This window comes from Mauremys mutica, chromosome 4 (assembly GCF_020497125.1).
Source record: "Mauremys mutica isolate MM-2020 ecotype Southern chromosome 4, ASM2049712v1, whole genome shotgun sequence".
Classification (NCBI taxonomy): domain Eukaryota; kingdom Metazoa; phylum Chordata; order Testudines; family Geoemydidae; genus Mauremys; species Mauremys mutica.
This window is the reverse complement of record NC_059075.1, coordinates 105702268-105730104: the sequence shown is the minus strand read 5'-3', so window position 1 is coordinate 105730104 and position 27837 is coordinate 105702268. Positions and strand designations below refer to the sequence as shown.

At 45.5% G+C, this 27837-nt stretch overlaps 1 protein-coding gene across 1 annotated transcript in view; it reads left to right on the top strand.

Moving 5' to 3' along the window:
* IGSF22 (immunoglobulin superfamily member 22) overlaps positions 1–27837 on the top strand; it is a 210452-nt gene that overhangs the window by 164715 nt on the left and 17900 nt on the right. The window contains 15 exon segments of the mRNA XM_045012353.1: positions 1284–1420; positions 2475–2574; positions 4066–4105; positions 4606–4783; positions 5717–5830; positions 6737–6899; positions 8358–8630; positions 9814–10098; positions 12046–12170; positions 12819–12960; positions 14470–14766; positions 15008–15310; positions 23701–23874; positions 25102–25230; positions 26741–27037. Of these exon segments, the coding sequence (XP_044868288.1) occupies positions 1284–1420; positions 2475–2574; positions 4066–4105; positions 4606–4783; positions 5717–5830; positions 6737–6899; positions 8358–8630; positions 9814–10098; positions 12046–12170; positions 12819–12960; positions 14470–14766; positions 15008–15310; positions 23701–23874; positions 25102–25230; positions 26741–27037 (2757 nt within the window).

The window sequence follows — 27837 nt, the reverse complement described above, 5'->3', positions numbered from 1 at the left end:
GTTTCGGTTTTTTTTCTTTTTTGGTGGTTTGGATTCTGTAGTTTCTGCATCAGAGTGTTGCTCTTTTAAGACTTCTGTTTAGCATATCCACCACCTAAATACCTTGCAATGCTGGCTACAAAATGCCAAGCAAATGCCTGTTCTCACTTTCTGATGACATTGTAAATAAGAAGAGGGCAGCATTATCTCCTGTAGATGTAAACTAACTTGTTTGTCTCTTAGTGATTGGCTGAAAAAGAAATAGGACTGAGTGGACTTGTAGGCTCTGAAGTTTTACATTGTTTTGTTTTTGAGTGCAGTTATGTAACAAAAATATCTACATTTGTAAGTTGCATTTTCATGACAGAGATTGCACTAGAGTACTTGTATGAGGTGAATTGAAAAATACTATTTCTTTTGTTGATCATTTTTACAGTGCAAATATTTATAATCAAAAATATACACTTTGATTTCAGTCATAACACAGAATACAATATATATGAAAATGTAGAAAAACATCCAAAATATTTTATACATTTCAATTGGTATTCTATTGTTTAACAGTGCGATTAAAACTGTAACTATTCGCAGTTAATTTTTTTAATCACCATTAATTTTTTTGAGTCAATCGCTTGAGTTAACTGCAATTAATCGACAGCCCTAGTAACTGTGCATGCAAATGCCTGATTTCATTTGCAAATGCCTGCCCTGTATACTCATCCATTTGGTCAGGTATATATCAACTTTTATTTTTAGGGCCTTGCCCTGCTCACATTGAAGTATAAGGCAAAACTCCCGTTGACTTCAAAGGTGCAGATCAGTCCTCAGTGAGAGCCAATTAATCATGCCTGCCTTCCTCAGGCAAACCTCCCATCTGGGGAAGTTTTGCCTAAGTAAGGCCAGCAGAACATGGCCCTTGTAAATAAACGTGTAAATAAATAAGTTCTCCAGTCATCCATAGTGTCTTCCAGGAAAAGCAGAGTATACAAGATATGAATGTCTAATTTAAAACAGAAAGAAAGACTTTTCAAGTCTTCAGTGCCCATCTTTCACATAAAGGGGACAATCCCATTTTTATGTTTTCCTAAAAGTGCAGATCACTTTTAATGAGCCAGTATAACCCCCAGTATAACTCCACTGGAATCAATATAATTACATTAATCTGACCTTTTCCAAAAAGGAAAAGCGCTTATACTGTTAAGATGACCCCAAGTAATTTAGGTGAATGTAGAGAAACTACATAATGGATAAATGTTGTTCCTTTTCAATTCCTCACTCTAATATTTCTCCTCCTTGAATTTCAGGAGACAAAGCAGTATTTCGAGCTAAAGTGAAAGGTAACCCCAAGCCCAATGTAACATGGAAAAGAGAAAGTGGGATACCAATAAAAGAAGGTTCAAAAATGTTTTTTGATAGTATCAATAAGGAGTTTGTGCTAAAGGTAATGCATGTCTTTCACTATTTTTGGCTTGTAATTGATTGTGTTATCATTATCTCTATAAAAAAGTACTACAGCATTCTTCAGCAATGGTCTAAGATTCTGTAGTTTGCCATAGTCCTGCTGTAGGATTTGCAGGGATTGCTTATGATGTATAGATGATGACATTCAGCCCTGTACTGAGCACAGGGCCTTGATCATGAGCACAGACCATTTTCTATGGTACTTATTTGTACAGGGTCTAGCACTCTGGGGCCGTCATTTTTCACTGGGGTTGCCAGGCACTACTGTAATGGAAATGATGATACTAAATAATGCCGGTGGACCACTTATGTCCCATTTCAGCCCTATTTCGTATTTGAGGTCATTTGCAACAAAAGTTCTGCCCTTATGTCCACCTTCCTTCATCTCTCCCATCAGCTCTGTTCTTGACCCTATCCTAATTCATGTCATCTTCAAGGCAGTCCTTTATGCTCACCAGCCTGCCAGCTGATGCATCCCAAGCTCCTTCCCTGTACTCCTCCACAAAGCTCCCTCATGAAAACCCATCTATTCCATGGGCCTCAAACCCAGTGCCTGGTAGCTGTCCTGTTCTTTGTTGGATGCTGTCCATGCATGGTTTGGGTTACATTCATCTCTGCACAGAGGGCCTTCCCAGACCAGGGAAGAAACTCAACTGTTTTTGCTGATAATATATCCCATTTCAGGGCAAGAATCTCTAAATATAGGGCCTGATCCAAAGCTTATTGGAGTAAATTTAAAGACTCCCTGCCCCAGATCCTTAAAGGTCATTAGGCACCTAAGCTCCACTGACTTCAGTAGGCTTTGGATCAGGTCTCTAGTGCTTGACCTTAATTTCCTTAATTTCTTGAGTAGGGGGTTGCAGGATTGGGCTCCTAGGTTCTCCCTCAAGGGTTTCTGTTATCAACAGATGATTTCATAAACTCGTGGAAAAATAGGTTTAAAAATAAATACATAATGGAATTCCTGAGTCCACTTCAATACATTTGAGCCACTAACACATGGACAGAGAGGACGAAAGTGTTTCTTCTTCCAGCTGGAATCCCTCACCGCGGATGATGCTGATAACTACAAGTGCATCGTTTCCAATGACCATGCTGATATTATCTACACTGTGTCCTTGATTGTGACTGAAAGTAAGTGCCTGGGGTCCAGCTTGATTAATAACTAGACTAATCAATTAAGAATGAGATTTGGAAGGATCCAATTAGCTCCGTTTAGGAATGTCAGTGAATGATGCTAATGCTTACTTCCATGTGAGTTTTCACTACCAGGTGAGGAAAAAACTACCCTGGCGTACTACTTTTTATTTGTGCAAGATGTAATGACTGTAATAGTCGAGATTAAGCAATCAAATCAGGATATTTGACATTTTAATATTTCACAGCTTTCTTGCTATCTAATTTCTATCTGTGATACTTATCTCCCCCCTTCCCCATTACCATATTGTCTGAGTGCCTCACAATCTATGGTGCATTTATCCCCACAATATCCACAAGAGGTAGGGAAATGCTATTAACTGAGGCACACAGAGACTAAGTAACCTGCCCAAGGTCACACAGGAAATCTGTAGTGAAGCAAGAAACTGAAATTGGTTCTCCTGAGCTTGCAGCTAGTATTCTAACCACGGGACCATCCTTCCTCTCAGAGCAGGAGTGAGATTCACCCCACACAGAGGGTTCACACAAGGTCTAAGAAGGTTTGAGGTGGTGCAGAGGACTTGTGAGGGTGCTCTGAACTGGAGGAAATTTCACCTCAAGCACTAAAAAGCAGACGGATCCCAACATATCTACTGTCCAGTTGGGCCATCAGGTGCACCTTTAAACTCCTCCACTTCACCTCTAATGTGTTCCTGTGCACAGCACTGGGACCCTTGTTAGCCTTTCTGTAGACACACTTGTCACAGTCCCCCTTTGTTCATTTTGATTATTAACTATGACAATTTTCCCATCATTTTCGGGTGGTGGGAAAGTGATGCTTACTGACATATACCTGTGAAAAGCCAACGTTTGCATGGCAAACATCTTGCACTGCCATATGGGAGTTCTGGGTTTGGCAATGAGTTCAGCACTCTCCTTGCCTTAGTCCCTCCCTTCCCCAAGGGTAAGAGTGACACGGGGCTTTTGGTTAGCTCCATTTTATTCTTATGTTGGCTTGTCAAGACGCAGCAAGGAGATGTAGTAGCCCCAGAGCCCTGACAAAGCACACACAGCTGGCACTACTAGGAACCAAGCGTCTCCCACAAAGCTGTAACTTCCACGGGGCATCTTACCTCAGAAAAGGCTGTACGGTCATGCCCACAGAGGAGCAACAGCATTTCCCCTCCACTACACAGTTTGACCAGTGGATCCACCTAGTTACATATCGACAGCCCATTCCGTGCCTCCTACTGCAAACTTGTAGACAGCTGCTGTCAAGCACTGCTCTATAGAACAGGGTTGGGATGGTGCTCAAATCTCCCTGCATGGCGTTTTCATGTCTTAGGCCTATCCAGCAGCTTTTGAGACTTGCTGCAGGGCATCAAAGCCAAGGAATCCCTCATGGTGTTATTTGTGGTGTTGTTTATTATTATGCTTCAGCTGACTGAATACAGTTGTTTGCTTTGGGATTTTCTAATTTTTTTTCAGGTCAAGAAAAATTGGATTTCAAAAAAATGCTTAAAAAAAGGTGAGGAGTTTTATCTCTGGGGGATTTATGTATTAGTTCTTTATTTTTATTTCTATATTTCAAAAAGCTGAGTGGGCGCTGAGAGACACTAGGCCATTTCTACAGAGCCACTTTACAGAGCAGAACAACAGTACAAGCAGTGCAGGGAACTGCTCATGGCTCCCGGCTTTGGGACTGCCATGTTCAGAGTCAGTAACTCACAGGTCAGCCCGCTTTTGCCCTCTGGTCTCAGCACTAGAGGAGAAGGCAACTCCCAGCAGATTCTATGACAGCGGTGCCGGGGAATTCTCCCCTCCCTCCTTCCAGTAGTAGGGGAGACTAATTTCCTGCCCCTTTTTCCCACAAGCGGGGAGCCCCATTCTTGTTTGGAATCCTATCAATAGGAAGTCTGGCCCTACAGCTTCCACAGGCAGGAGCCCTGTTACATCCAAAGCTGTAGAGGTGAGAGAAGCTTTCGTCACTTTGAAATACACCCTGAATTATATGGGGTCTATGCACAGGGGCCCTCCTGCTCCAAAGAAGAAAGCGAAGAAGGTGACTGATGAGAAGGAAATGCTTGAAATCCTCTCCAAAGTGCCGAAAAAGGACTTTGAGAAGGTCTGCATGGAATATGGCTTCACCGACTTCCGTGGGCTCCTCAAGAAGCTAAAGGAGATGAAGAAGAAAGTGGAGGTTGAGGTTAGTAATGCCGTCAGCTTTCAGAACACCTTGAACATACATTTCTATTTTTGTGTCTATAATGAACAACACTCCTACGCATAAACCACACTACAGTAATGGCCTTCAGAGGCAGCATTGCTAAACACTTTACAGAGAGTCAGCTGTAAACCAAGGAGAAAAGGGTTTCATTAGAGATGGGCCTGGAAGAAAATCCAAATCCAAACAAATTAGCGGGGAAAGGGCAGTTCAAAATCCAAAACTGGATCCACATCCAAGTTTTGAATCTGGTCCTCTGGCTTGGATTTTCAAAGGGGCATAAAGTTATTAGGTGTCCGAATCCCATTGAAATTCAGTGAGGGGAATTGTGCCTTCAGCTCCTTAGAAAATAATGAGTGTTGTAAGAAGAATTCTCATTGTAACAAAAGACTCCACTTGCTCAGCCAGAAGCTTTCTGTACTGTTGTTTATTATCTGTATTATGACAGCACCTTGAGATTTTATCCAAGATCAGGGCCCTATTGTGCTAGGTGCTGTAAAACATAGACAGACCCTGCTCTAAAGCATTACCATCCAAATAGAGAAGGGAGCCAAGGGACATATTAACATCCCATTTGCAGATGGAGAGCTGACACACAGAAAAATTAAATGGCATGCCCAAGGTCATACAGGGAGTCTGTGGCAGAGCCAGGAATTGAACCCAGCTCTGCTGTGTTCCTATTCAAGTGCCTTAATCCCAAGGCCATCCTTGCTCTCTACAGGCACAAAAAACAATACCAGATGTCCAGAAGATGGAAACTGTTGCTTTTTGAGTATCACAAATTCCAAGAACCAATACGAAATAAAAATAATAGTAAAAAAATCTATTAGTAATGGGAACAAAGATCTAGTCTACTTTGAGTTGTGGGAAGTAATACAGATTTCTGTTATATTTCTTCATAAACTGATCTTGCAGGCAGTTAAAGTTCTAAAACCTCTTGAGGATGTCTCAGCTAAAGTGGATTCCACAGCTATATTTGACACCATTCTGGAACTAAGGGACCCCAATACTAAGATGACATGGTATAAGGTAACCTCCCATATTTCCTTTGGTTTGACTAACATAGGTGGAGGTACTGAGATTCAATCTGCCAGTGTTACTTAACTGAGGGCTTAGCTATTCTAGCTACACGTTCACTCGTGGGTGGGGAAAGGTGGTAAGAATGCTCTGTATTATTCAGTGTCCTGTCTGACAGGGTCTGTTTGAGGGGTGTACAACTAGTCCTACTCCTTCCTTTTGCTTTAGGTAAAGACACTGGAGTGCTACATCTTTGGTAAAGACTCTCTCTAGCACAGATTCCCCTATTTTGGTTTCTTTTCTTTTTAATTTTTACTAATCCCTCCAACTGCTGACCCTCCATTTATTTTGCCTGCAGTCATGATAGGCCAACTAACTCCTGATGTTTTACACAGTCCGCATAAAACCACAGCAAAGCCAGTGCCAACTAAGGACTAAGCAAAAATGAAGGGCCAGATTCTGGCGTCCTTTCTCACATTGAATGGTACTTTACATCGCAAATCAGTGCACTGATTTCAATGAGACAGTTTACAAAGTCAGACATAATGGGAATAAGAACACCAGAATATAGCCCTGAGTTACTATGAGTTAAAGATGCCATGTTCTCGGTCACAATAATTACCCCTCTCAGCACTACATGATGTATTTTTCTAGTAGCCTATTACAGCCTCTGAAAGGCTGGCCTGCCTGGGCAAAGCATCATTGCTGATCACTGATTTCTATCTGAAACTGGCCAGTGGGCACGTAGATTGAGGACAATTATTGTAAGGTTTTTTACAGTGCAGCCCCATTGCTGGCTCAGCTGCTGGACAAGCCTCTTAAACGTGGTGTTGTACATATTCCACATGCACCTGTGTCTCTTGGAAGAGCCTTTCACAGGTGCAGCATTGTCAAAGATGTCACTGTTCTCCTTTTCAGGGTAATGATCCCTTGCGTATTCAGTACTGCCTAGGAAAATATGAAATAAAGCAGATGGGTACAAAGTATATGCTGTACATCTTAAACGTGAATGAAAAAGACTGGGGCACCTACAGTCTAATTGTAGCTGACAAGAAACTCTCAGCACAACTGAAAGTGATAGGTAATCTTTTATTTTTAAATGCATGATAGTGCGTATGTCGTGATGAAACTGAAGATTTCGTACTTAAAAGGACACTGTCAAGGTTGGTGAGTCAAACTGGAATCTATGTATCTTTTCTTATATCTATTTGCAACATCCATGACTCACTGGTCTTTCTATCCTGAAACAGAAACCCACTACTGTACATGTCATGATCAACCTCACAATAACCACTGTGCACATACGATCAAGGGATGTACGTCTGAGATGGTAAATTTCAGCATGAAGCTCAGTTATTATACACAATAGGCCAAATTCCCCACTGACATCAATGGGGTTGGCTGGGATATGAGTCAGCAGAGTGAAAGAGGGAAAGATGTTTTTCATCATTTACACCTTGGCAGTGTCCTTTTAATGGAAGTGAACCGTGCTTACACAAAATCACCGGGAATGGAGGGGAATGTACAGGCCCAGAGAAGATGGGAGACCTTTCTCCGTTGTTAGTCCTTGCTGTTACAGGACAAGTGTGTGATTGCAGTTTCTCAGGAAATCATGGATCCTGTCCATTTTGCATACAGCAACAAAGCTGCCTTAAATTACAGCCCAAATCATCAGGATAAAGACTGTCGCCTTCCTTACCCAGAGTACTCCTATTACTCCCCTTATCTGCCAACTCTTTCTGTTGTAGCTGGCCCATCTCCTGGGGATATGTTCCGCCACTGTTACTCGCGGTGGGAAGTATCTTATTTTGCTACTTGTTTTCAAGGGGACCACAGGAAGAATAATGTCCTCCTGGAGCTGTCAGTTCTCATTCTTTATTCATGAAAGTAAAATATTACACTATGTGGCAAATGCAAGTAGATGGATTTGACACGGAGTATCCAGTAGGGTGACAAACTCCTCCCCTTAGGCCACAGACTGATCATGGAACTGCTCCCTTTCTGATACGGCAGCCTCAGGGGTATCTGACCTGACTGCCGTCTCTCTGTGTGGCAGAAGGCTCCAGATGAAACTCCAGGAAGGTTTCTGGATCTCGGCTGCACTGACCTGAGGTCATTTGCTTTACGGTGACTAGAATAAAGGGGAGAAAAAGAATAGGAGTAAGGCAGAAGAACTGGACTAAGAAGCAGTGTGTGCACTGGTGATCAGCTTTGTAGGAAAACTTTCAACTTTTATTAAGTCCCAGGGACCATGATCAGCCATAGCAGAAGTGGATGCAGGTCTCTGTGAAGTTAATAAGAGGTGTGCCAGCTTATATTAAGGATGAATTTGTCCCTGTTATCTCCATGCAAAAGAAATCAAAATGGTAGGGCCCAGTTCTCAGGTGGTGCAAATCAATGTAGCTCTATTGACTTCATTGGGGCTATGTTGATTTACTCCAGCTGAGGATCTGGCCCAACACGGTGTAGGAAAAATCCCTACATTTAGGAACAAATTTAAACTGTTAGCATGACTGTTTGTCTGTCAACATTTTAACAGATGAGCCCCTAAAGTTCCTGGCAGAACTGAAGCCATTGAAAGTGACAGAAAGGCAGACAGCAGTGTTTGAAATCCGCCTGTCCAAAAAAGTGCCCAATTTCACCTGGAAGTTCAATGGGAAGGAGCTGAAGCGGGACGACAAATATGAGATCATCACATCTGACGATGGATTAACCCACACATTGAAAATTAAGGATGTTCGGCCCAGTGACATTGGAGAGTTTAGTGCCCAGGCTGGGGATCTGGTGCAGAAAGCGCCACTCTTCATTGAACGTAAGTGATGCAGGGATGGCATGCCTGAGCAGTATGTATGTAATCAAACCCTTCACAGCAGCATTTGAATGGGGGACCTACAGAGATAAAAAGCACCACTAACTCCATTAGCTGAAAGTAGTAGCAGACTCATCAGGTGCTTTTGTGGATCAGTCACTGAAGAGGACAAAGACCATATGCTTCTGTTGTGGGTTCCATAGACTGTAGGGAATTTTAGAAGAAACCTCTCATTAGTGCTACCATAGGTTCAGAAGGCACAGTCCCTACCTCATGGTCATTTAGCTCTTTATCATTGTCAAACTGATCTGATTTAAAACACAGAGGGCAAATGCATAGGGATATTTGATGGGAAAGGGAGGAGGTTATCATCAAAAGCACAATAAGACATTGATTACATGAAAATAGAGATCAATCAAAACGGAGCAAAGAAAAAAAACATGTATTCCACTCAGAATCTGCTGTATTTCAGCAGAAGAGGAGATGATCCCATGTGTATGCTTTGCATCAGTTTAAGGCTGCAAAGCTCTTCAGGAATCTTGTGCAAATGTAAGATCAGTGCTATCACCAGTATTGTGGTAACCGTAACCAACACTACAATACCTTGGATTCCTTTCTAATATTGTTTTTGGTGAAAGAGCTATCTCCATTGCCCTACTCATGTGGCCCCAGTACTTTACCCTCCCAATCTCTCTGTGATTCCTGTCCATGCTACTCCGTGCCCTCAGGAAAGGTTTTCAACCTACCCTTCTCAGATGTGTCCCAGAATTCTTTGCAGTCATTACCAAGGGGCTTCAAATAGAATCAGCATCATTGGTTTGGAGGTATTTGAAGAAGACTGGTTGAAAACAATTAAGCAAGTCCTTTTCGGTGGAACTACAGAGTTAAGGAATAGGAGCCGGCCTCTCACGTTTCAGTTTAGGTCTCCACCCAAAGACTATTACATGAGGCACCAAGGTTTTACTCAGACAGCAGTGCATGCTCATTGGGGAAAATATGTCACATACAGAAGCGGCAGCCATCTTGGAAGTAAAGTTCCAAGCTTGGGATCTTTCTCCCCCACAGCAACATATTAATACCCTGCTGAGGCGATGCTAACAGACCCTCTCTAGCCTTGATTTCTAAGATTATTCCCCAAATATGAAATTTCATACTGCTGATCTCTTTACCCTCCCTCTTTCTCAAGGAATTCCAATTAAATTTGTAAGCAACCTGAAGAATGTCCGAGTCAAGGAGAAGGGGAAAGCTTGCCTGGAGTGCGAGCTGACCTCTAAAGATGTTACGCTGAAGTGGATGAAGGATGGGAGGGTGATTGAGAGGTCTGACAAATACAGCATGACACATGAAGGGAAGAGGGCAGAGCTGATCATTGACGATGCTGAGCTGAGTGACTCAGGAGAGTACACAGTGGTTGCTATGCAAGATAATGACCCAACGGAATACTACAGCACTTCCAATGTAACTGTGGAAGGTAAGGGCAACTGGGTCAAGAGAGTGGTTTGAATTGAGAAAAGAAACAAACTTTAATCATGCTGCACTGATCTACATTACAGAGATGCTGTGTTGTCTAGTGGTTACAGCAGGGGACTTGGCATCAAGTGATTTGGGTTCTGTTCCTCACTCGGCAGTGTCCTTGCTGTTTGACATGGGGCAAATCACTTCACCTCCTAGTGCATCTGTTTCCCTATTTGTAGAGCAGAGATAATAGATAACATTATCTGCTAAGTGCTTTTCTTTGATCCAAGATGCTATATAAGCGTAAAGCAGTAGATCTCAACTTAAGACCTTGCATACGGGCATCTGAAACTCACAAGTATTCAGTGTATTGTCTTTGTGATTTTAATCAGTGTGAGCATAAGGGAGTCTTATCCTGATGCTTTAAAGTGTCCCACGCAGTGTCTGATTGCCTCCCACCTAGTACTAGTAGTACATAGGCCACAGTTTCAGGCGATCACTGGCGTAAATATTAATGATCATTATTGTTGCATTAACAAATATAGTAATATTATTATTAGTTCTGTAGAATAAACTGCTGTCTAGAAAATTCAATGGAAAGAGACAAAGCCAGAAAGGGGGAAAAAAATCACCACAACCCAGTTGCATGCACCTGGCACTGCAGCTTAAACCAGAGTCAGATTTTTCCTGAGCCACTTTCTGAGCTCTAGTGGCCTTTACCATATTCAGGTGACTAATGGTGGAGGCAGATTGGCTTTGATTTATACCGACCTTCCTGCCATAAAAAGTGTTGTCTCATAGAAGCCCAGCTTAGAAGAACCGGCCCACCGAATGAATGGATAAACACCCATTTCCCCGCTTAAAGCCAGAAGGTGTGGCAGGGCAGGGGCCGTGCACAGACCTGTCTTTCAGGAAGGACAGGCTCAGGATGAAGCTCGGTGTTCATAATTCCGGGAAGGATGGAGAGACCAAATGCAGCACAGGTTTAAACAAGGCCAATTGGGGGCTTGGGTATACTCTGAGAGGGAGGTTTGACCCCACCCCCACTGTAACCCTGCCCCTGCACCAGGGCTCCACCCCTGCATGGGGTGGCAAAGACAAGGGACACCCACACAACAGCTGGTCTGGACACACCACCCTTTCCACAGACCACTGCTCCTCATCTCCAGGTGAACTGCGGTCTGTTCTGAAAGAGGGAAGGACTCTTCCCCACCCACCTGAGCAGAGGACTCAGGGTGGCGGGGAAGGAGACTCTGCCAGTACCACCTCAGCAGAGCCAGGGTGGGGTGGCAACAAAAGCTCTTGGCAATGCAGTCTTCTACCAGAGTAGTTTGGCATGGGTCCCCCGTCGTCCCCCGCCTGCGCCCAAGATCATGGTGTTTCAGAGTTAACAGCCCTTTGAAATGAATGTGGCGATTATTGTTTCAGGCTCCCTGCAGACTCAGGCAGAGGTCACTGCATGGGTTACACATGGGTCACATTTTCAGCATATCTTTGTGCAGCCATGAAGGCTATGAAGAGAATGGTTTTAAAATGAAAACTCAAATTCCTGTGCCATCATGTGCTTAGAGAGACTATCCCTTAACCTGGCCCTGGGTTTGTGGAATGTGCCTGTTCATGTCAGGTTGAATTTGGTTCTTGGTCTTCAGGGGGAGGGAAGAGGCCAACACAGACTGATATATGAGTGCCATCTACAGGCCACTTGTTAGAATGACATAAACGGCCAGTGCTTTTGAGCTTGATAAATTCATAAAGTTGAACTTATCAGTTAGAGACCGGAGCCAGTGTTTGATCCTAGTAAGTGTCTAGTTGTTTATCCCAACTGAACCAAACACTTTTATGGTATGAGGTTTATCCCTTGCTAATTCTGTGCTTTGGTGCAGAAGCGCTCGGTGAGTCAAAGTTCTTTTTACTCATTGTCCTTATTCACTTATTCCTTACTCTCCCTGGGATTTTTTTTCAGAGAGATTTGCTACAGTCAAGAGCGGCATGTCTGATGTTCAGGCTCCAACTGGGAACCCAGCAGAGCTCTGCGTTGTCCTCAATGATGAGAAGGTAGAGGGAGTTTGGCTGAAAGACGGAAAAGAGGTAAAGAGTTTATATTGTAATTAGAAAAATGAAGGGCTGGAAAAACTTAGTGGGATTTTTGCCTGAGTTAGGACTGCAGGAATTGGCCCAGTGTTGATAACTTGGAAAGGAACCTAGAATAAGGACAGACAAACTGGTTTAAGTCTTCCCAACACAATTGGAACCTCAGTCTTCTTTATGTTTTGAAGCCCTTTAGCTTGGCACCCACCCTTTGTTTGTTTGTCAACTATCTTCCTCTGCCAGGCACCCCACAAGTCATTGGATCACTCCCTTCCCACACCTTCTAACCAACCTTCTCAGCCTCTCCCTCTCTCTCACAGAATCACATCCTTCCCCACAGGGTCAGCAGGTCTCCCTCCCCCCAGGTCATCAGCAAATTTGGCAATGTATCCACCGGACACCAAGGTGCTGCCCCACTTAGATTTCATAGGCAGAGTGGCTCCCCCCAGTGAGAAGCACCGATCATTCAGATCCTCACAGTGAACACGTAACACTCTACACTGACACTCTTTTCAGCCAAGAATCACAACGCATTTTACAAGCATACAAGCCAGGATTCCTGACTCTTTGTCCCTTGTTCTAATCAGGCCCTTATACTCAAGAATCTCTGATTAGGTCTTTTGTAAGCTGCCTTAATCTTCCTTTCAGATCACGGATATGACAGGGATCCAGATAGTCAAGCAGGGAGCTGTCCACAAATTGATCATTGACAAAATGGGAGAGGAACACGAAGGGAAGTACACGTTCAGAGCCAAGGGGGCAGAAAGTGAGGCCACCGTTGCCATTGCAGGTACTACCGCCTTACCTTGACGCTACTCACTAATCAATCACTTGCAGGTGTTGGATCAAATTTCTAACAGGCCTCCTTCCTGGGGCCTGCCACGTTTGCAGGCTCATCCATTTGTGTGTGCAAAACCCCATTTCTTGATACACAAAAGGGCATTTCCTCACACTTTAATGAGAGTAAATCAGGAAATAATTTTAATTGGCTAGATTTAGGGGCCTATCTTTAAGCATCGCAATTTGAAAAATGTGGCCTGAACTATTTTTTGAGTATTGCTCCTGTAGGAACAAGAAGAAAAATCTTCTAGTAGGAAAATATTTTTTTGCTTAACTCTTGGCAGACAGATGGCGCTAATTGAACTCATCAAACTCCCTTCACTTTTAGCACAGCAGTCAGCCTGCCTCTGTCCTCTAAATGAGGGGGGCTCCTCCTGGTGATTGCTACTGAGACATCAGGCAGAGTTTATCACAAACTAGTTATTAACATATGAACATTCCAGATTGAAAAAAATGTAACTGAACTCTGTTTAACTAAAAACCCACATTGAACAATGGGTGGGGTTACAGGTGGTGCCTTTTTTTGTTCAAAAAACGATTTGTCGACAAAAAGTGGCCTTTTATAAATGACATTTTTCATGGAAAAATTTGTTTCTAAAAGTTGAGGGTTGTGTGCACAAAAAATGAAAACAGAAATTGTTTAATGGGGGATCAGTTTTTCATTGACAAACAGAACAATTTCAACAAAATACATTTTTTAAAATTATGATATCTTTTTTATAAAAAAATTGGCAGAAAATACTGTTTTCCAGCCAGCTCTAGTGGAAGCCCTATTCTGCAACACTTACTCATAGTGCACAATACTTTACTATTCCCGCAGTACCTTACTCTGCAAGTAGTCTCACTGGTTTCATAGAACCAAAGGGTTAGAAGGGACTGCCAGGGTCATCTCGTCTAACCCCCTGCCAAGATGTAGAATCCCTATGGAACCGCATTTGAGACCTCCTTCCAATCTAACATCACTCCATGAATAATTACTCGTTGTTTGCAGTTGCTTAAGCAATTATGTGTGCACTTAATGGATACATAATTTCATAGTACTCAGGAGAATTTGGCCCTTGGTCAGGAGCATCACAGGGACTTAGCCATGTGCCTTGCAGAGCTTAGAATCACCACGGAATCTTCTGCCCTCTGGAACTCGGGGAATTCTTGAGACTGATGCTCCCTGGAGACCCCTTGTCTCCTCTTCTGCTGAGCTGGACCATCTTGGGCAAGCCACACAGGTCTCTGTACAGTAATTGGGAAAACTGGAATATCTGAATCCAAATGTAGTGAATATACTGGGTGCCCTTCAGGACCTTCATAAAATCAGGGCTTCTACCATTAAAGAAATTTGAGGGTGAGGGAGTTAAGGCCCTGAACAATGCCACCATTGCAGGGGAACTCACTAATGCATTAAAAGCACCAAAGTACCTTTGTGGCTACAGTTATTCATGTGTCTTTTCCATTTTTTTCCAAGATGTTCCTGTCATTGACCCATCTGTGCTGGAGCTTTTGGCTGCACACCCAGTGACTGTGAAGGCTGGGCATACAGCATACATCAAGATCCCATTCAAGGGAAAGCCACTGCCAAAAGTCACCTGGTTCAAGGACGGTATTGAGGTGACAGAGGAAGAGAAGGTTGTGATGGAAAAAGCCAGTGACTATGCAACGCTCACAATAAAAAAGTGTGTGAGAGAAGACAGTGGAAACATTATGCTGAAGCTGAAGAATGATTGTGGTTCAGCTGTTGCTAATGTGTTTCTCAATGTTGTTGGTAGGTCCTGAACAAATCATTTATAGCAATTCACTGGTTCTGTAGATATGTAGAGTTGTAAAAGTGCATTCTGAGCCCACTGTGGGTCCAAAGCTCAGAAGTCCCTGCATGGGGGACAGAATGTGACTCAGAAGATCAGCTGATGTAAATTGGTGTAACTCCAACACCGATTTACACCAAATGAGGAGATAGCCTTCTAAATAATGGCCATCCACTCACTGTTTATCTCCCAATGTTGCAGACAAACCAAAACCACCTCAGGGTAAAGTGGAATTGCTAGAGCGTACGGGGAAATGCATTAAAATGAAATGGAAAGCACCCAGGGACAATGGAGGAAAGCAAGTGACCCACTTCATCATTGAAAAGAAGATGGCTGGGAAAAAGTCATGGATCAAAATTGGGGAAACTGACAGCAAACACACCACATTTGCCACTGATAAGGTTGAGGAAGGTAAAGCCTATCAGTTTAGAATCATTGCTGTCAATGCAGAAGGTCTGAGTGATCCACTGGAGACGGAAGAAATCTTTGCTGGAGAACCTATTGGTAAGCACCTGAGCATGCCAGAGCTGCCATTTTTAATGTGGTTTTATTTTTGCTCCTTCCCCCCCTCAAGAGGGCATTGTCTCTTTTTTGGCTTTCTGCACTTTAGGGCTGAAAGCTCGAAGAAGGGCAGGCCCTCTGTAACCATCCCTTACTTGGTCTGACAGCAGGGTTTGAACCAGGGACAATGTCCTTTGACGGCAAGCAGTAGGGTATTCAAAAACTGCTCCTATGGACTAGCCGCTAGAGGGAGCTAAGACCCACACTCGCCCAATGTTGGTTACCAGACTTAACAGAATACCTGTCTTATTTGTGTTGTCTTAGATCACCCTCTCAGAGCTGAGAGATACCCAAAACAAAAATAAGGCGGGTGGAGATTTTGCACCATTTGCTATTCAATGTTGTTAGGTTTTTTTTTATACAAGGGCAGTGTTTTTTATGGTAGGGCTGCTTGAAATTTGAAATTTTTTTGTCAAATCCATTTTTTGACAAAAATGGAGAGTAGAGGGGGCAAAACTATTTTTTTAAGTGTCTACTTTCTATGAAAAATTTTAATTAAAAAAATGAATGCTCAGAAACAGTTTTTTAGCCAAAAACTGAAATATTTCAATTCTGAAATGCTTTTCTAGTGTCTCATGATATTTGTAATGTAGGCACCTTATGCTCCCATTCTCTTCTATGGGCCAGGATCCCCAGCCAAACTACACCTCCAATGATGCACCACACCCATCTGACTTGCTATCATTCACAGTCGTAGTGCATCATGGGAGATGTAGTCCAATCACGAAGCTCAGACAACACAAGAGATTGAGAGCCTGAGGTGCTGGAACTACAGCTTCCAATAGGCCCTATGGCAGCATTTCAGAATACAAATATTTTATTTTTTGAATGAAATGTTTCCATTTTTTATTTTTCACTGAAAATGTGAAATTTCACTAAAAATTTTTTTCCACATTTAAAAAAAACAATTGGCCAGTTCTCTGATGGAACTTCCAACCTTGGTTATTCTTCTTCAAGTGTTTGGTCATGTCCATTCCATATTAGGTGTGTGTGCTCACCACATGCACCGGTGCCTGAAGTTTTTCCCTCAGCAGTATCTGTAGGGGACTGGCTCTGGTGCCCTCTGGAATGGCACCCGCATGGCGCGGTATAAGGGGTACTGCTGGCTCCCACCCCCCTCAGTTCCTTCTTGCCACCAGTGACGGTGCTGGAATGTCCGCTGCTTTGGGTAGCACTGTTCCGTTCTCTGTTCTTGCAAATTTTGAAATCCTGTAAAATAGTTGTATATAGTTAGTAGTTTCTTAGTTGCCCTTAGTAGTAGTTCTCAAACTCTTCGTTAGTCCCGGACGGGACCCAGCCAGGGGTCAGGGCATGCCACGGTCCCCAGGCTTTAAGCTCTGCGATCACTGCAAATGGCTTATGCCCATCACTGATCCACATACCAGCTGCCTAAGGTGCTTAGGCGAAGGGCACGTAAGTGACAACTGCCATATCTGCAAGTCCTTCAAACCTAGGATGAAAAGGGAGTGTGATATCCATCTAAAAGTGCTCCTAATGAAGTCAGCACTCACTCTGGCATTGGAGCAGCGGTCCGACTCCACACCGAGCACTATGGCCTCCATGCGCAGTGCTACCCTGGCGCAGTCCACGAGCCGGCACCGGTCTCACTCCATGGCTCTGGTCAAGAAGCCGAAAAAGACTGTGATGGGAAGATCTCCTACCTCCCGCAAGGGAAAGGAAAGGGCTGGGGAGAGCCAAGACCTGTGTCAGGCAGCTTAACATCCCCCTCAGGAAATTGGGCCCCAGATCAGGTCGAGCGGTGCCGCCCATCCCAGTGCCTGTGACTCCAGATAGCGGTGCAGGCCCCGGCCAGCCTCAGGTGTTGTCGACGCCTGAAGCCCTTCAAGCAGCTCAGGAGATCCTGACGCTCCCGGTGCCACCCTCATTGGCTCCTGTGGTACCCCAGTCTCAAGGAAAACCCACGTTGGGACCTATGCGTGTGTCCCCGCCTCAGTGGTACCATTCCCCATTGAGAGGGACATCCCACCAGCATTCGCTCGCCCGCAGCTGCCACACCTCAGGACTGCAGAGGCAGGCTCAGCGGAGCCGTATTGGGGGCACCAATCCAGGGACTCGAGGTGGATTGGCACAGACCCTCTGAGGCACACACCATCCGGCAAGAATTCTGGGACCGGCCCCAACTGTCTTCAAGGACCCAGGACTGATCCTGGGACCGATCGGACACCAGAGACCGCTGATCGCCGGGCCGTCATCGCCTGTCTCCAAAGAGAAGGTCGCCCTAGTCAGGACAATCCTCCCAGCAACCGACTAGTAGTAGCTCCCGTTCCAGTTCGATGTCCCGGTTCCAGTCGAGTAGCATGAGGCATGGATCACCAGGTATCCAACGCAGATCTGCCAAATGCCATCAGTCCCCAAGAGCCCAACCAAGACAGTCTCGCTCGGACAGGTCGGCTTCAGGACGCAGCAACCAGCACCGGTCAGACAAGAGCCCGTTCCTGGTTGCCCGGTACCAACCACTCCATTGGTAGCTCCAGCTCGGAGTGAGGTTCCCTGACTGCAGGACAAGCCCCGGTACTGACGGTGCTGAATACATTATCAACACTGAAACCTGTCCCATGGCCCCAAGCGCAGTGGCCGGTGCCATGGAACCCTTGGGGGTTGACCCAACCTTCCCAGGCTGCCCGGTTGGTGTTGGGAGCCTCAGAGAGGCCAGCGGCCTCAGTATCCCGTCCCCCTCCGGTGCTTGAGACTTCAGGGGGTAAGACCCCTACATGTCCAGGAGGATCCAAGGGAGCAAGCTGCTGAACCACCAATGGATGTGTAGGTTCTCGCGGCACCAGCATCATCCTTGTCATTGCCAGACAAGGCTATCACGGGGCCCCCTCACCCAGTTCCTCAGGATGACGCCAAGGCGCCCCAGCAACTTTTGAAGAGGGTCACTTCCAACCTGGGGCTTCTGGCAGAGGACTTGGAAGAGCCCTCAGACTCTATTCAATGTCCTCTGCTCCTCGGCTCCTGCCAGGGTGGCTCTACCCCTTCATGAAGGGTTTTCCAAGATCACTAATGCCCCGTGGCAGACCCCTTCTTCCCTGGCCCCTATCTCTAAAAGGGCCGAATACAAGTACTTCGTGCCAACCAATGGGTATGAGTACTTATACTGCCACCCAGCCCCCAATTCCCTTGTAGTCAAGGTGGTTAACCACAAAGAGAGGCAGGGACAACCTGGGACCACCCTCAAAAATAAAGACTCCAGGGGGCTGGATCTTTTTGGATGTAAGGTTTATTTGTCTTCGAGCCTTCAGCTGAGAGTAGCCAACCACCAAGCCCTCCTTGGCTGATATTACTCAACATGTGGCAAGCCACGGCCAAGTTCGAAGGGTTGCTCCCCGAGGCTTCCAAGGAATTCCGAGTGATCCTCAATGAGGGCACGACTGCAGCCAGGGTGGCCCTTCAGGCAGCGTCAGACACTGCTTATGCTTCTGCCCGCACCATGGCTTCCGCTATCTCCATGCAGTGAGCCTCCTGGCTGCTCCTCTCTGGGTTGTCCACTATGCAGGACCTCCCCTTCGATAGCCGGGCTCTATTTGCAGAGCAAACAGACCGCAGGTTGCATGGCCTCAAGGACTCCCACACCACCCTGAAGACCCTGGATCTCTACGTCCCAGCCACAGCACGTAAGCAGACACAGGTCCAGGGGAGCCAGCATCAGCAGAACCAGCCCCATAAATGAGCCAAGGGCTACAAGCGCCGTGTGAGCCACCCGCCTCCACCTTCTGCCCAGTCGGGCTCGACCCGGAATAAGCAGGGGCCAAACGGTCATTTTGAGGGTGCACCCAAGGGTGACCTACCAGACTATTCCCCAGATCCATCCTTCCCTGTGTTCTCCAACTGCCTTTCCCTCTTCCTCCCTGCCTGGTCAGCTATAACCTTGGACCAATGGGTCCTCAGCACAGTGGAGCAGGATTATACCCTCCAGTTCCTTTCTACACCCCGCTGCCCACCTGCCTTCCCTGTCCCTCTTCAGGGACCCCTTCTTGAGAGTCTTCTCGCACAGGAGGTAAAGGGGTTGCTACAGTGGGTGCAGTGGAAGAAGTTCCTCTCGAGTACAGGAACAAGGAGTTCTATTTCCGGTACTTCTTAATCCCAAAGGCCAAGGGTGGTCTATGGCCCATCCTGGACCTGCGAGACCTCAACAAATACCTAAAGAAGCTAAAGTTCTGCACGGTTTCCCTGGCTACTATTATCCCCTCCCTGGATCCGGGAGACAGGTATGCTGCCACGACTTGAAGGATGCATACTTCCAATAGCGATCTTTCAAGGACACAGACACTTCCTCCAGATTACGGTGGGCCTCCACCACTATCAGTTTGCGGTCCTCTCGTTCTGCCTGGCAACAGCACCAAGAATGTTTACCAAGTGCATGTCGGTGGTAGCAACTTACCTCAGGCACCAGGGTATCCAGATCTACCCGTACCTCAACGAGCGGCTCATCAAGGGCAGCTCTAGGTCTCAAGTCCAAAAGGATGTTTCGGAGCTTCAAGCTATGTGCTGCTTTCTGGGCCTACCGGTGAATGACAAAAAGTCAACGTTAGTGCCAGTGCAGTGAATAGAGTTTGTTGGAGCAATCCTCGACTCAACCTGCACCAGGGCATTCCTGCCACTAGAAACGTTCCACACATTGACAAACCTCATTGCGGAAGTCTCCGTGTTCCCTCTGATTACAGCAATGGTCTGTCTGTGCCTCCTGGGTCACATGGCAGCGTGCTCTTACGTAGTACGCCATGCCAGGCTCCGGATATGGCCCCTGCAACAGTGGCTGGTGACGGTCTATTCCCAGTCCCGAGACCCCCTGGAAAATATCATTACCATTCCCCAGGTGATACTTACCTCACTGTGGTGGTGGACACACTGCAGGACAGTCCTGGCAGGGGTTCCATTCAGCAACCCACCTCACTTCATTGACTTGGTGTCAGATGCCTCGGACCTCAGCTGGGGGCACATATCAGTGTCCTCCAGACTCAGGAAATGTGGTCCCTGGACTAATCGCAGTTGCACATAAACGTCAGAGAGCTCCGAGCAGTCTGGCTGGCATGAGGAGTCTTCTTGCCCCATGTCATAAACAGACAGTTAAGGGTTAATTCCTCTTTTACCTGTAAAGGTAGCTGACACTTGACCAGAGGAACCAATGGGGGGACAGGATGCTTTCAAAGAGGGAGGAGGAAAATCAGTCTTTTGTCTATTCAGTAAGTTTGTGCTGGAGTGAAGGATCCAGGAATCAGCCATCTAACATTTCTTAAAAGTAGTAAGTATTTAGAGAAGGAATGTATTAGATTATTTTTATTTTATTTTGTGACTTCTTTTGCATAAGAGGGAGAATCAAATTGGGTTTCTTTTGCGTAACTGTAAGTTTTTGCCCAGAGGGACATCCTCTGTGTTTTGAATCTGTTGTCTGTGAGAGTAGCTTGCATGCTAATCTCACAGAGGTATTCCTTTCACCCTTTTTCTTTAATTAAAAGTCTTCTTTTAAGAACCTGATTGATTTTTCCTTGTTTTAAGATCCAAGGGTTTTTTGGATCTGGGCTCACCAGGAATTGGTGGGAGGTGAATCAGTCTCAATCCTGCCAGGAAAATGGGGATAAAGACTGGGGAAATATTTGGGGGGAAGACAGAGTTTCCAAATGACTCTCCCATAAACGTTTGTTTAAACTATTTGGTGGTGGCAGCTACTAGATCTAAGATGGTAAATAAGCTTAGGGGTTATCTCATGCAGGTCCCCACATATATACCCTAAAGTTCAGACAGGGGGTGACACCTTGACACCCCACCTGTTGGGCAAGATGGTACGAGTCCTGATGGACAGCACAGCCTCGATGTTCCACATCAACAGGCAGGGGGGAGTGCGCGCGTCGACTCTCTGTCAGGAGGCGCTCAGTCTATGGGACTTCTGCATCAGCCACGAGATCCACCTGGAAGCTTGTTACCTTCCCGGTGTCAGGAATACACTGGCAGACAGCTCAGCAGAGACTTCTCCTCCCGCCATGAGTGGTCACTCCAGCCAGAGGGAGCTGGCATGATCTTCCAAAGGTGGGGAACTCCCCAAGTGGACCTGTTCTCTACCAGACAGAACAAGAAATGCCACCAGGTTTGTTCTTGGCAATGTCTGAGCAAGGCCTCCCTCTCCTATGCCTTCCTCCTGTTGTGGTCAGGAAGCCTGATGTACGCGTTCCCTCCAATTCCACTCATCAGCAGGGCCCTGGCAAAGGTCAAGAGAGACAAGGCGCAGGTCATCATGACTGCCTCGATGTGGCCTCGCCAGCAATGGTTCAGAACACTCATGAGCCTGTCAGCAGCCCCTCCCTGCCCCTGCCCAACCGATCGGACCTTCTGTCACAGGACCACAGGTTGGCTCCTGCACCCCAATCTCATATCCCTTCACCTCTCAGCGTGGAAGCTGCGGACCTGTTCAGAAGGAGTCCAGCAGGTTCTCCTGGAAAGTAGGAAGCCCTCAACTAGACTGATTTACCTGGCCAAGTGGATGAGTTTTTTCCATCGGGCATCCGAATGGGGCATATCTCCCTCACGTTCCTTCATACTGTCCACTGTCCTGGACTACCTGCTCCATTTGAGGAACCAGGTCCTGGCACACTCTTCCATTAGAATGCATCTCGCAGCCATCTCTGCTTTTCACCCGCCGATCCAAGGACAGATGGTGTTTTCCCATGACATGATAGTCAGATTTCCTGAGGGGGCTTGAGAGACTCTTCCCACAGGTGCGGGCTCCCATCCTTCAGTGGGATCTTAACTTGGTCCTCTCTAGGCTTACTAGCCTGGCCTTTGAGCCACTGGGTTCCTGCTCCCTTTCCCATCTGTCATGGAAGGTTGAGTTCCTGGTGGTGGTGATGTCAGTGAGACAGGTCTCTGAGATTAAAGCCTTGACCTCAGAACCTCTGTACACGGTCTTCTACAAAGATAATTTTCAGTTGTGGCCCCACCCAGCCTTCCTGCCAAAGGTGATCTCCACCTTCCGTATGAACCAAGACATCTTCCTCCCGGTGTTCTGTCCAAACCACACAAGACAAGTGAGGAGAGGCATCTTCACGCCCTGGACGTCCGGAGGGCCTTGGCTTTCTACTTAGAACATACCAAGCCTTTCCAAAAATTGACTCAACTCTTCATTGCTACAGGAGATAGGATGAAGGGTCACCTGCTGTCCTCGCAGAGGATTTGCAATTGGATTACCTTGTGAATAAGGATCTGTTACGACCTGGCGGGGGTTCCACTGCCACCAATTGTCAGAGCCTACTCGACGGGAGTGCAGGCGTCTTCGGCGGCCTTCTTGGCACACATCCCTATCCAGGAAATCTGTAGAGCCTCAACGTGGTCCTCCATTCACACGTTCACCGCTCATTATGCCATCACTCAGCAGGCCAAGGATGATGCTGGGTTCAGCAGAGCTGTGTTGCAATCTACATGTCAATGAACTTCTACCCACCTCCAAGGGTACTGTTTGGGAGTCACCTAATACGGAATGGACATGAGCAAGCACTCGAAGAAGAAAAGACAGTTACCTTTTCCGTAACTGGTGTTCTTCAAGATGTGGTGCTCATGTCCATTCCATGACCTGCCCTCCTTTCCCCACTGTCAGAGTTTCCGGCAAGAAGGAACTGAGGGTGGGGGGAGCCAGCGGTGCCCCTTGTTCCGTGCCATGTGGGCACCACTCCAGAGGGCACCAGAGACAGTCCCCTACAGATACTGCTGAGGGGAAAACTTCAGGTGCCGGTGCAGAGCACACACACCTAATATGGAATAGACATGAGCAACACCTCTTGAAGAACACCAGTTACGGAAAAGGTAACTGTCTTTTTATATGGCACCTCTTATATTCAAAATACTTTGCAAAACATTATCTAACTAATCTGTACGGCACCCTTATTAGGTAGGTAATAAGTATTAGTATCCCCAATTTATAGATGGGAGAAATGAGGCAGAGAGGGTAAGTAACTTGTTCAAGTCCACACAAAAATCAATGTCAGACCTAGAATTAAAACTCATGAATTCCTGGGTCGCAGTCCTGTGCTTTTAGACCACTAGGTCAGTGGAGATACACAGTATTATCTTAGGAACAAAACATAAGGGATTGATATTTTCAGGTCTTTACTAATGATTACTGTCCACTGCTGAATCCTAAAAATGAGCTGGGGAAATAGATAACAAAGCAAAAGCTTTAGAATAGGGTTTTTGGCAATGAAGGAACTTAGAGGTCTAGATCGCTCTTCCTGGCCTCTTGCTATCTGTTGTTCTTACCAATAGAGGTTTTGCAGTGGAGCAGTAGGTGATTCTGATTCTTCTGTGCTGAATCTAACTCCGTCTAGAGCCCCCTGGACTGGCATCGCAACCTCAAGTTACAGATGTTACTAAGGAAGCTGTCACCATCACCTGGAACCCTCCAGCACAGGACGGCGGCTCCCCAGTACAAGGGTACATTGTGGAAAGAAGGAAGAAAGGCAGCAACCTTTGGGTCCCAGTTACCAAAGAACTAGTCCAAGGTGAGATATCACTTCCCTGCACCATGCAAGGGCAAAATGAAAGCTAGAGAGGACATGAGATGAGAAGCTGAAGTTTTGATCACTCAAGCAAGGGGACGATGTTGTCTAGACATAGCACATTGTTTCTGAAGACCAGCTATAGATATTAAAGTCCAAATTTTCAAACATGGTTGCCTGAAGTTTGGGACCTAAATCTACGTTTAGGCACCTAAACAGCTATGGTCTGATTTTCAGACGTGCTGAACATTAGAACAAATGGGAGCTTTGGATACTCAGCATCTCTGAAAATAAGGACATTTTTATTTATGTGCCCACATATGGATTTTGGTGCCTAATTTCAAGCAGACACATTTGAAAAGTTTTCCCTGATTAACCGTACTACTTTCTTTTGTTTTTGACCAAACTTGATTTAAATAAGTAACTGAGCTTGTTAAATAAGTAACTGAGCTTGTTATGGTGATCATTTACGATATATGTAAATTGCAGCCTATATAACACATGGAAACATTTATTTCAACAACATCTGAATAACAAGACTTTTGGTCTTAGTCATCTTTTATTATCATGATTCTTTCTTGGATTCTTCTATCTGATTCAGCATTTTGGATTTTCTTATTAATTAAATGGCAATCAATTGATTGATTGAAGGACCAAAATTAATTGCGGTAAAGGGTGGAAGCTGTGTTAATTTTAAGACAAAATATTTGGTTCCAGAGGTTTTGACCAAATTGAATGGAGGATCTAGCTGATGAGTCTTTGATGGCCAGATTCTGATAGTCTTACTCAAATTGATTAGTACAATGGGACTGCTCATGGAACAAATACTACCTAACATGAGTGAAGGCATCAGACCCTGGCCCTGAATTGAGTAGAAGGAACTATACTGGCAAATTATACATTTTTCCTATGTTATACATGTTAAGGCCAAATCGGTTCCTGTGTTATACATTTAAGGCACATTTGTGTGTGCCAAAGGGGTCCCCCTTGGAATCCTTGGGGTTCCATTGTGCAAGTGGGGTGCATGATTGGATACATGGAGACCATCATCATTCATAATGTTCCCCAAAAATGTTTTTGAGCTGAAATGTCTTGTGCTTAGTCTCAGGCCAAAGGTGATTTTTATGTATTTGTTTGTTTTGATACTCACTTGGGAATTCTTTTATGCGTGAAGGAACTTTCCCTAAAAATTATGAACCATCTACATACTTGTAACATTTCCATCTTTAGATACCAAGTTCAAAGTGGATGGATTGCTGGAGGATACAGAATATGAGTTCCGTGTTACAGCTGTGAACCGTGCAGGGCCTGGACAACCCAGCGCAGCCTCAAACTCTGTTGTTGCAAAGGACCCCATCAGTATGTTTTTTATTACTTATTCCCTAGTTTTCTTAAAGCTGTTTCCCATGACAAGACCCATATTATATGCAGACAGCATGCCCAGATCAACATGATAAGCATGGTAGCAACTTAGGTGCTTTCTGTACTGGGGAGGGTTTCATTCACTTCCTGGTATCTGTACTCTGCCAAAAGTCATCATGCAGTCGTTTCATACCAGTGTGAATCATTTCTGTTTAATGGACTTCAGCATACCACAAAACTGTGCTCCATGGGGTAATAGCCTCCTCCCCTCCCCGCAACCCCCCTCGCCTTGAACCTTTGGTAAAAGAAAGATAAACTTCTACAGAATTAGTAAAAGATGATTGAGCAAATTTTCCAAAGCTTAGTTTACAAATCTGTCTTTTCATTGGCAAAAATGTGGGCCTAATCCTGCACCCATTGAAGTCACAGCAAAACTCCCTATAACCTCAGTGAGATCAGAAATGGGCTGTGTAACCAGTTACAATGGGCCAGCAGGCCCATGTACCATCTCTGGGTAACATCCATTCCATACAGCCACGTAACCAAACCCATTTTTAAACCAAGTGGTTGCCCAGTACCCAGTGTAGACTGCGTAGGGAAGGGGGGAGCTTCTGTAATTGTTGCAGGAAGGGATGTCAGTAGCTGTAAGTAGTTTAGAAAAACACGGGGAAAATAAGAGTCAGCAGAACTAGAGGGGAGATCATTCTTCCACCTACGTAGAGCACTAGGTTAAATAGCTCCCCAAATCAGAAAACCTTTCGGTTCCTTCATATCAGAGAGCCACACTACAAAATGTCACAGCCAAAGATATAGCTCCCTTCATATTTAAAGATTCATATTATCTCAGACAAGAAGCTAGAGGACGCTTCTTGAACATTCCCATCCAATCCTTGTAGCCCACTGTGAACATTTATTACAGGGGTTCTCAAACGGTGAGTCAGGACCCCAAAGTGGGTTGGGAGCCCATTTTAATGGGGCTGCCAGAGCTGGTGTTAGACTTGCTGGGGCCTGGGACTAAAGCCGGAGCCCCACCGCCCAGGGACAAAGCCCAACATCTTCAGCTCTGGGTGGCGGGGCTCAGGTTACAGGCCAGGGCTGAAGCCATTGGGCTTTGGCTCTGACACCTCCCTGCCAACCCGGGGTGATGGGGCTCAGGCTTTGGCTTTGGCCTTCCCTGCCAGGGCGGCAGGGCTCGGGCACTGCTTGTTACTGAAGTGACGCATCATGTGCTGTGATGTGCCTCTAAAACTCAGCCTTACAGGGAACAGGGTATAGGAATGTGCTCATAAACCGCAGGAGCAGCACCTTGTGACAGTGCTCAGCACTTACTGAAAATTAGGTTCCTTTAAGGCATATCGAGTTGGGCACCCCAAAAAAGGATTTGGCTGAAATCACAAATTGCTTTTGAAAATGTAGGCCTGAAATATGGGGTTGGTGCAGAGATAAGGGTGAGAATCCCTGGTTTCGGTACACTGCATTCATCACCAGTGTGCTGTTGCTGTTTCAGAGCCTCCGGGAATGGTGAAGGGGATCCATGTGGTTGACTCTTCCAACTCCAGCATTTCCTTGGCGTGGGAGCAGCCAGATCAAGGAGACTTGCCCTCAGGATACATACTCGAGATGCGCGCAGAGAACACCAAGGAATGGACAAAATGCTCTAAAATCCCAATCTCCGGCACCAGCTACACTGTGGGAGGCTTACAGGAGAGGCAGAAATATTTCTTCCGAATCCGAGCAGTGAATGAAGCTGGTGTGGGAGAACCAGCAGAGCTAGATGAAGGAGTTCTAGCTATGCCCCCTCCAGGTAATCTCCAGGATATCCTGTCTGGCTGCAGGTCACTTCTGTCATTCATTCATTCATTCATGAGTCAGTGTGTTTATTTTAAAAGCCATGGTTCACAAAGCTTCAAAGAGTGACTATTAATTAAGCTCGTACTCTTTGCAGGTAATAAAGCTTTTGTTAATGGCTAGATGAACATTAGCATGTAATCCAGTTGTCCTCCCTGACAGTCTGCCAACTTGACTGGTTTGTAATGTCCACAAAAGCTCACGCCAAATACATTTTCACTAGGGGCTTTGCCCATCAGCAAAGAGGATCAATTAGGGATCTGATTTTGCTTAGAGAAAACCAGCTCAAATGTATAGAGTAAAATCCAGCATGTCTAGCCTTTTCAGACTCATAATAAAGGTGAATTAAATTAAATGAATGAATTTCTCCCAGAAAAGGCTATTATTAACAAATGCTCTTTCTGTTCTGTGCAGTGGTTTATTCCAATATAAAGGGACACCCGCAGTGCTACGGGTCTCATATCCTCAAGTAAATTTCACTTAGAATTTGCAGATAAGATGTTGGCAAGTGACATTGGGCCACAGAAACTCTTTGTAGAGTCTTGGAGCTGGACTGATAGCTATTCTGGCACACTTCCTGCTAGGGCTGAGCTATAAGAATCCTTCACAGCAGTTCCCGAAATCTCCAGCTACAGCTCAATTGGCTGCAGCTTCTTCTGTCATCAATAGTCTCTCATGTCAGCTATGTGATTGCAGAGGCAATTCTCAGGGAATTCTCCCTGCTGCCAGTGATGCTGTTAGATGGGTAGATAATAA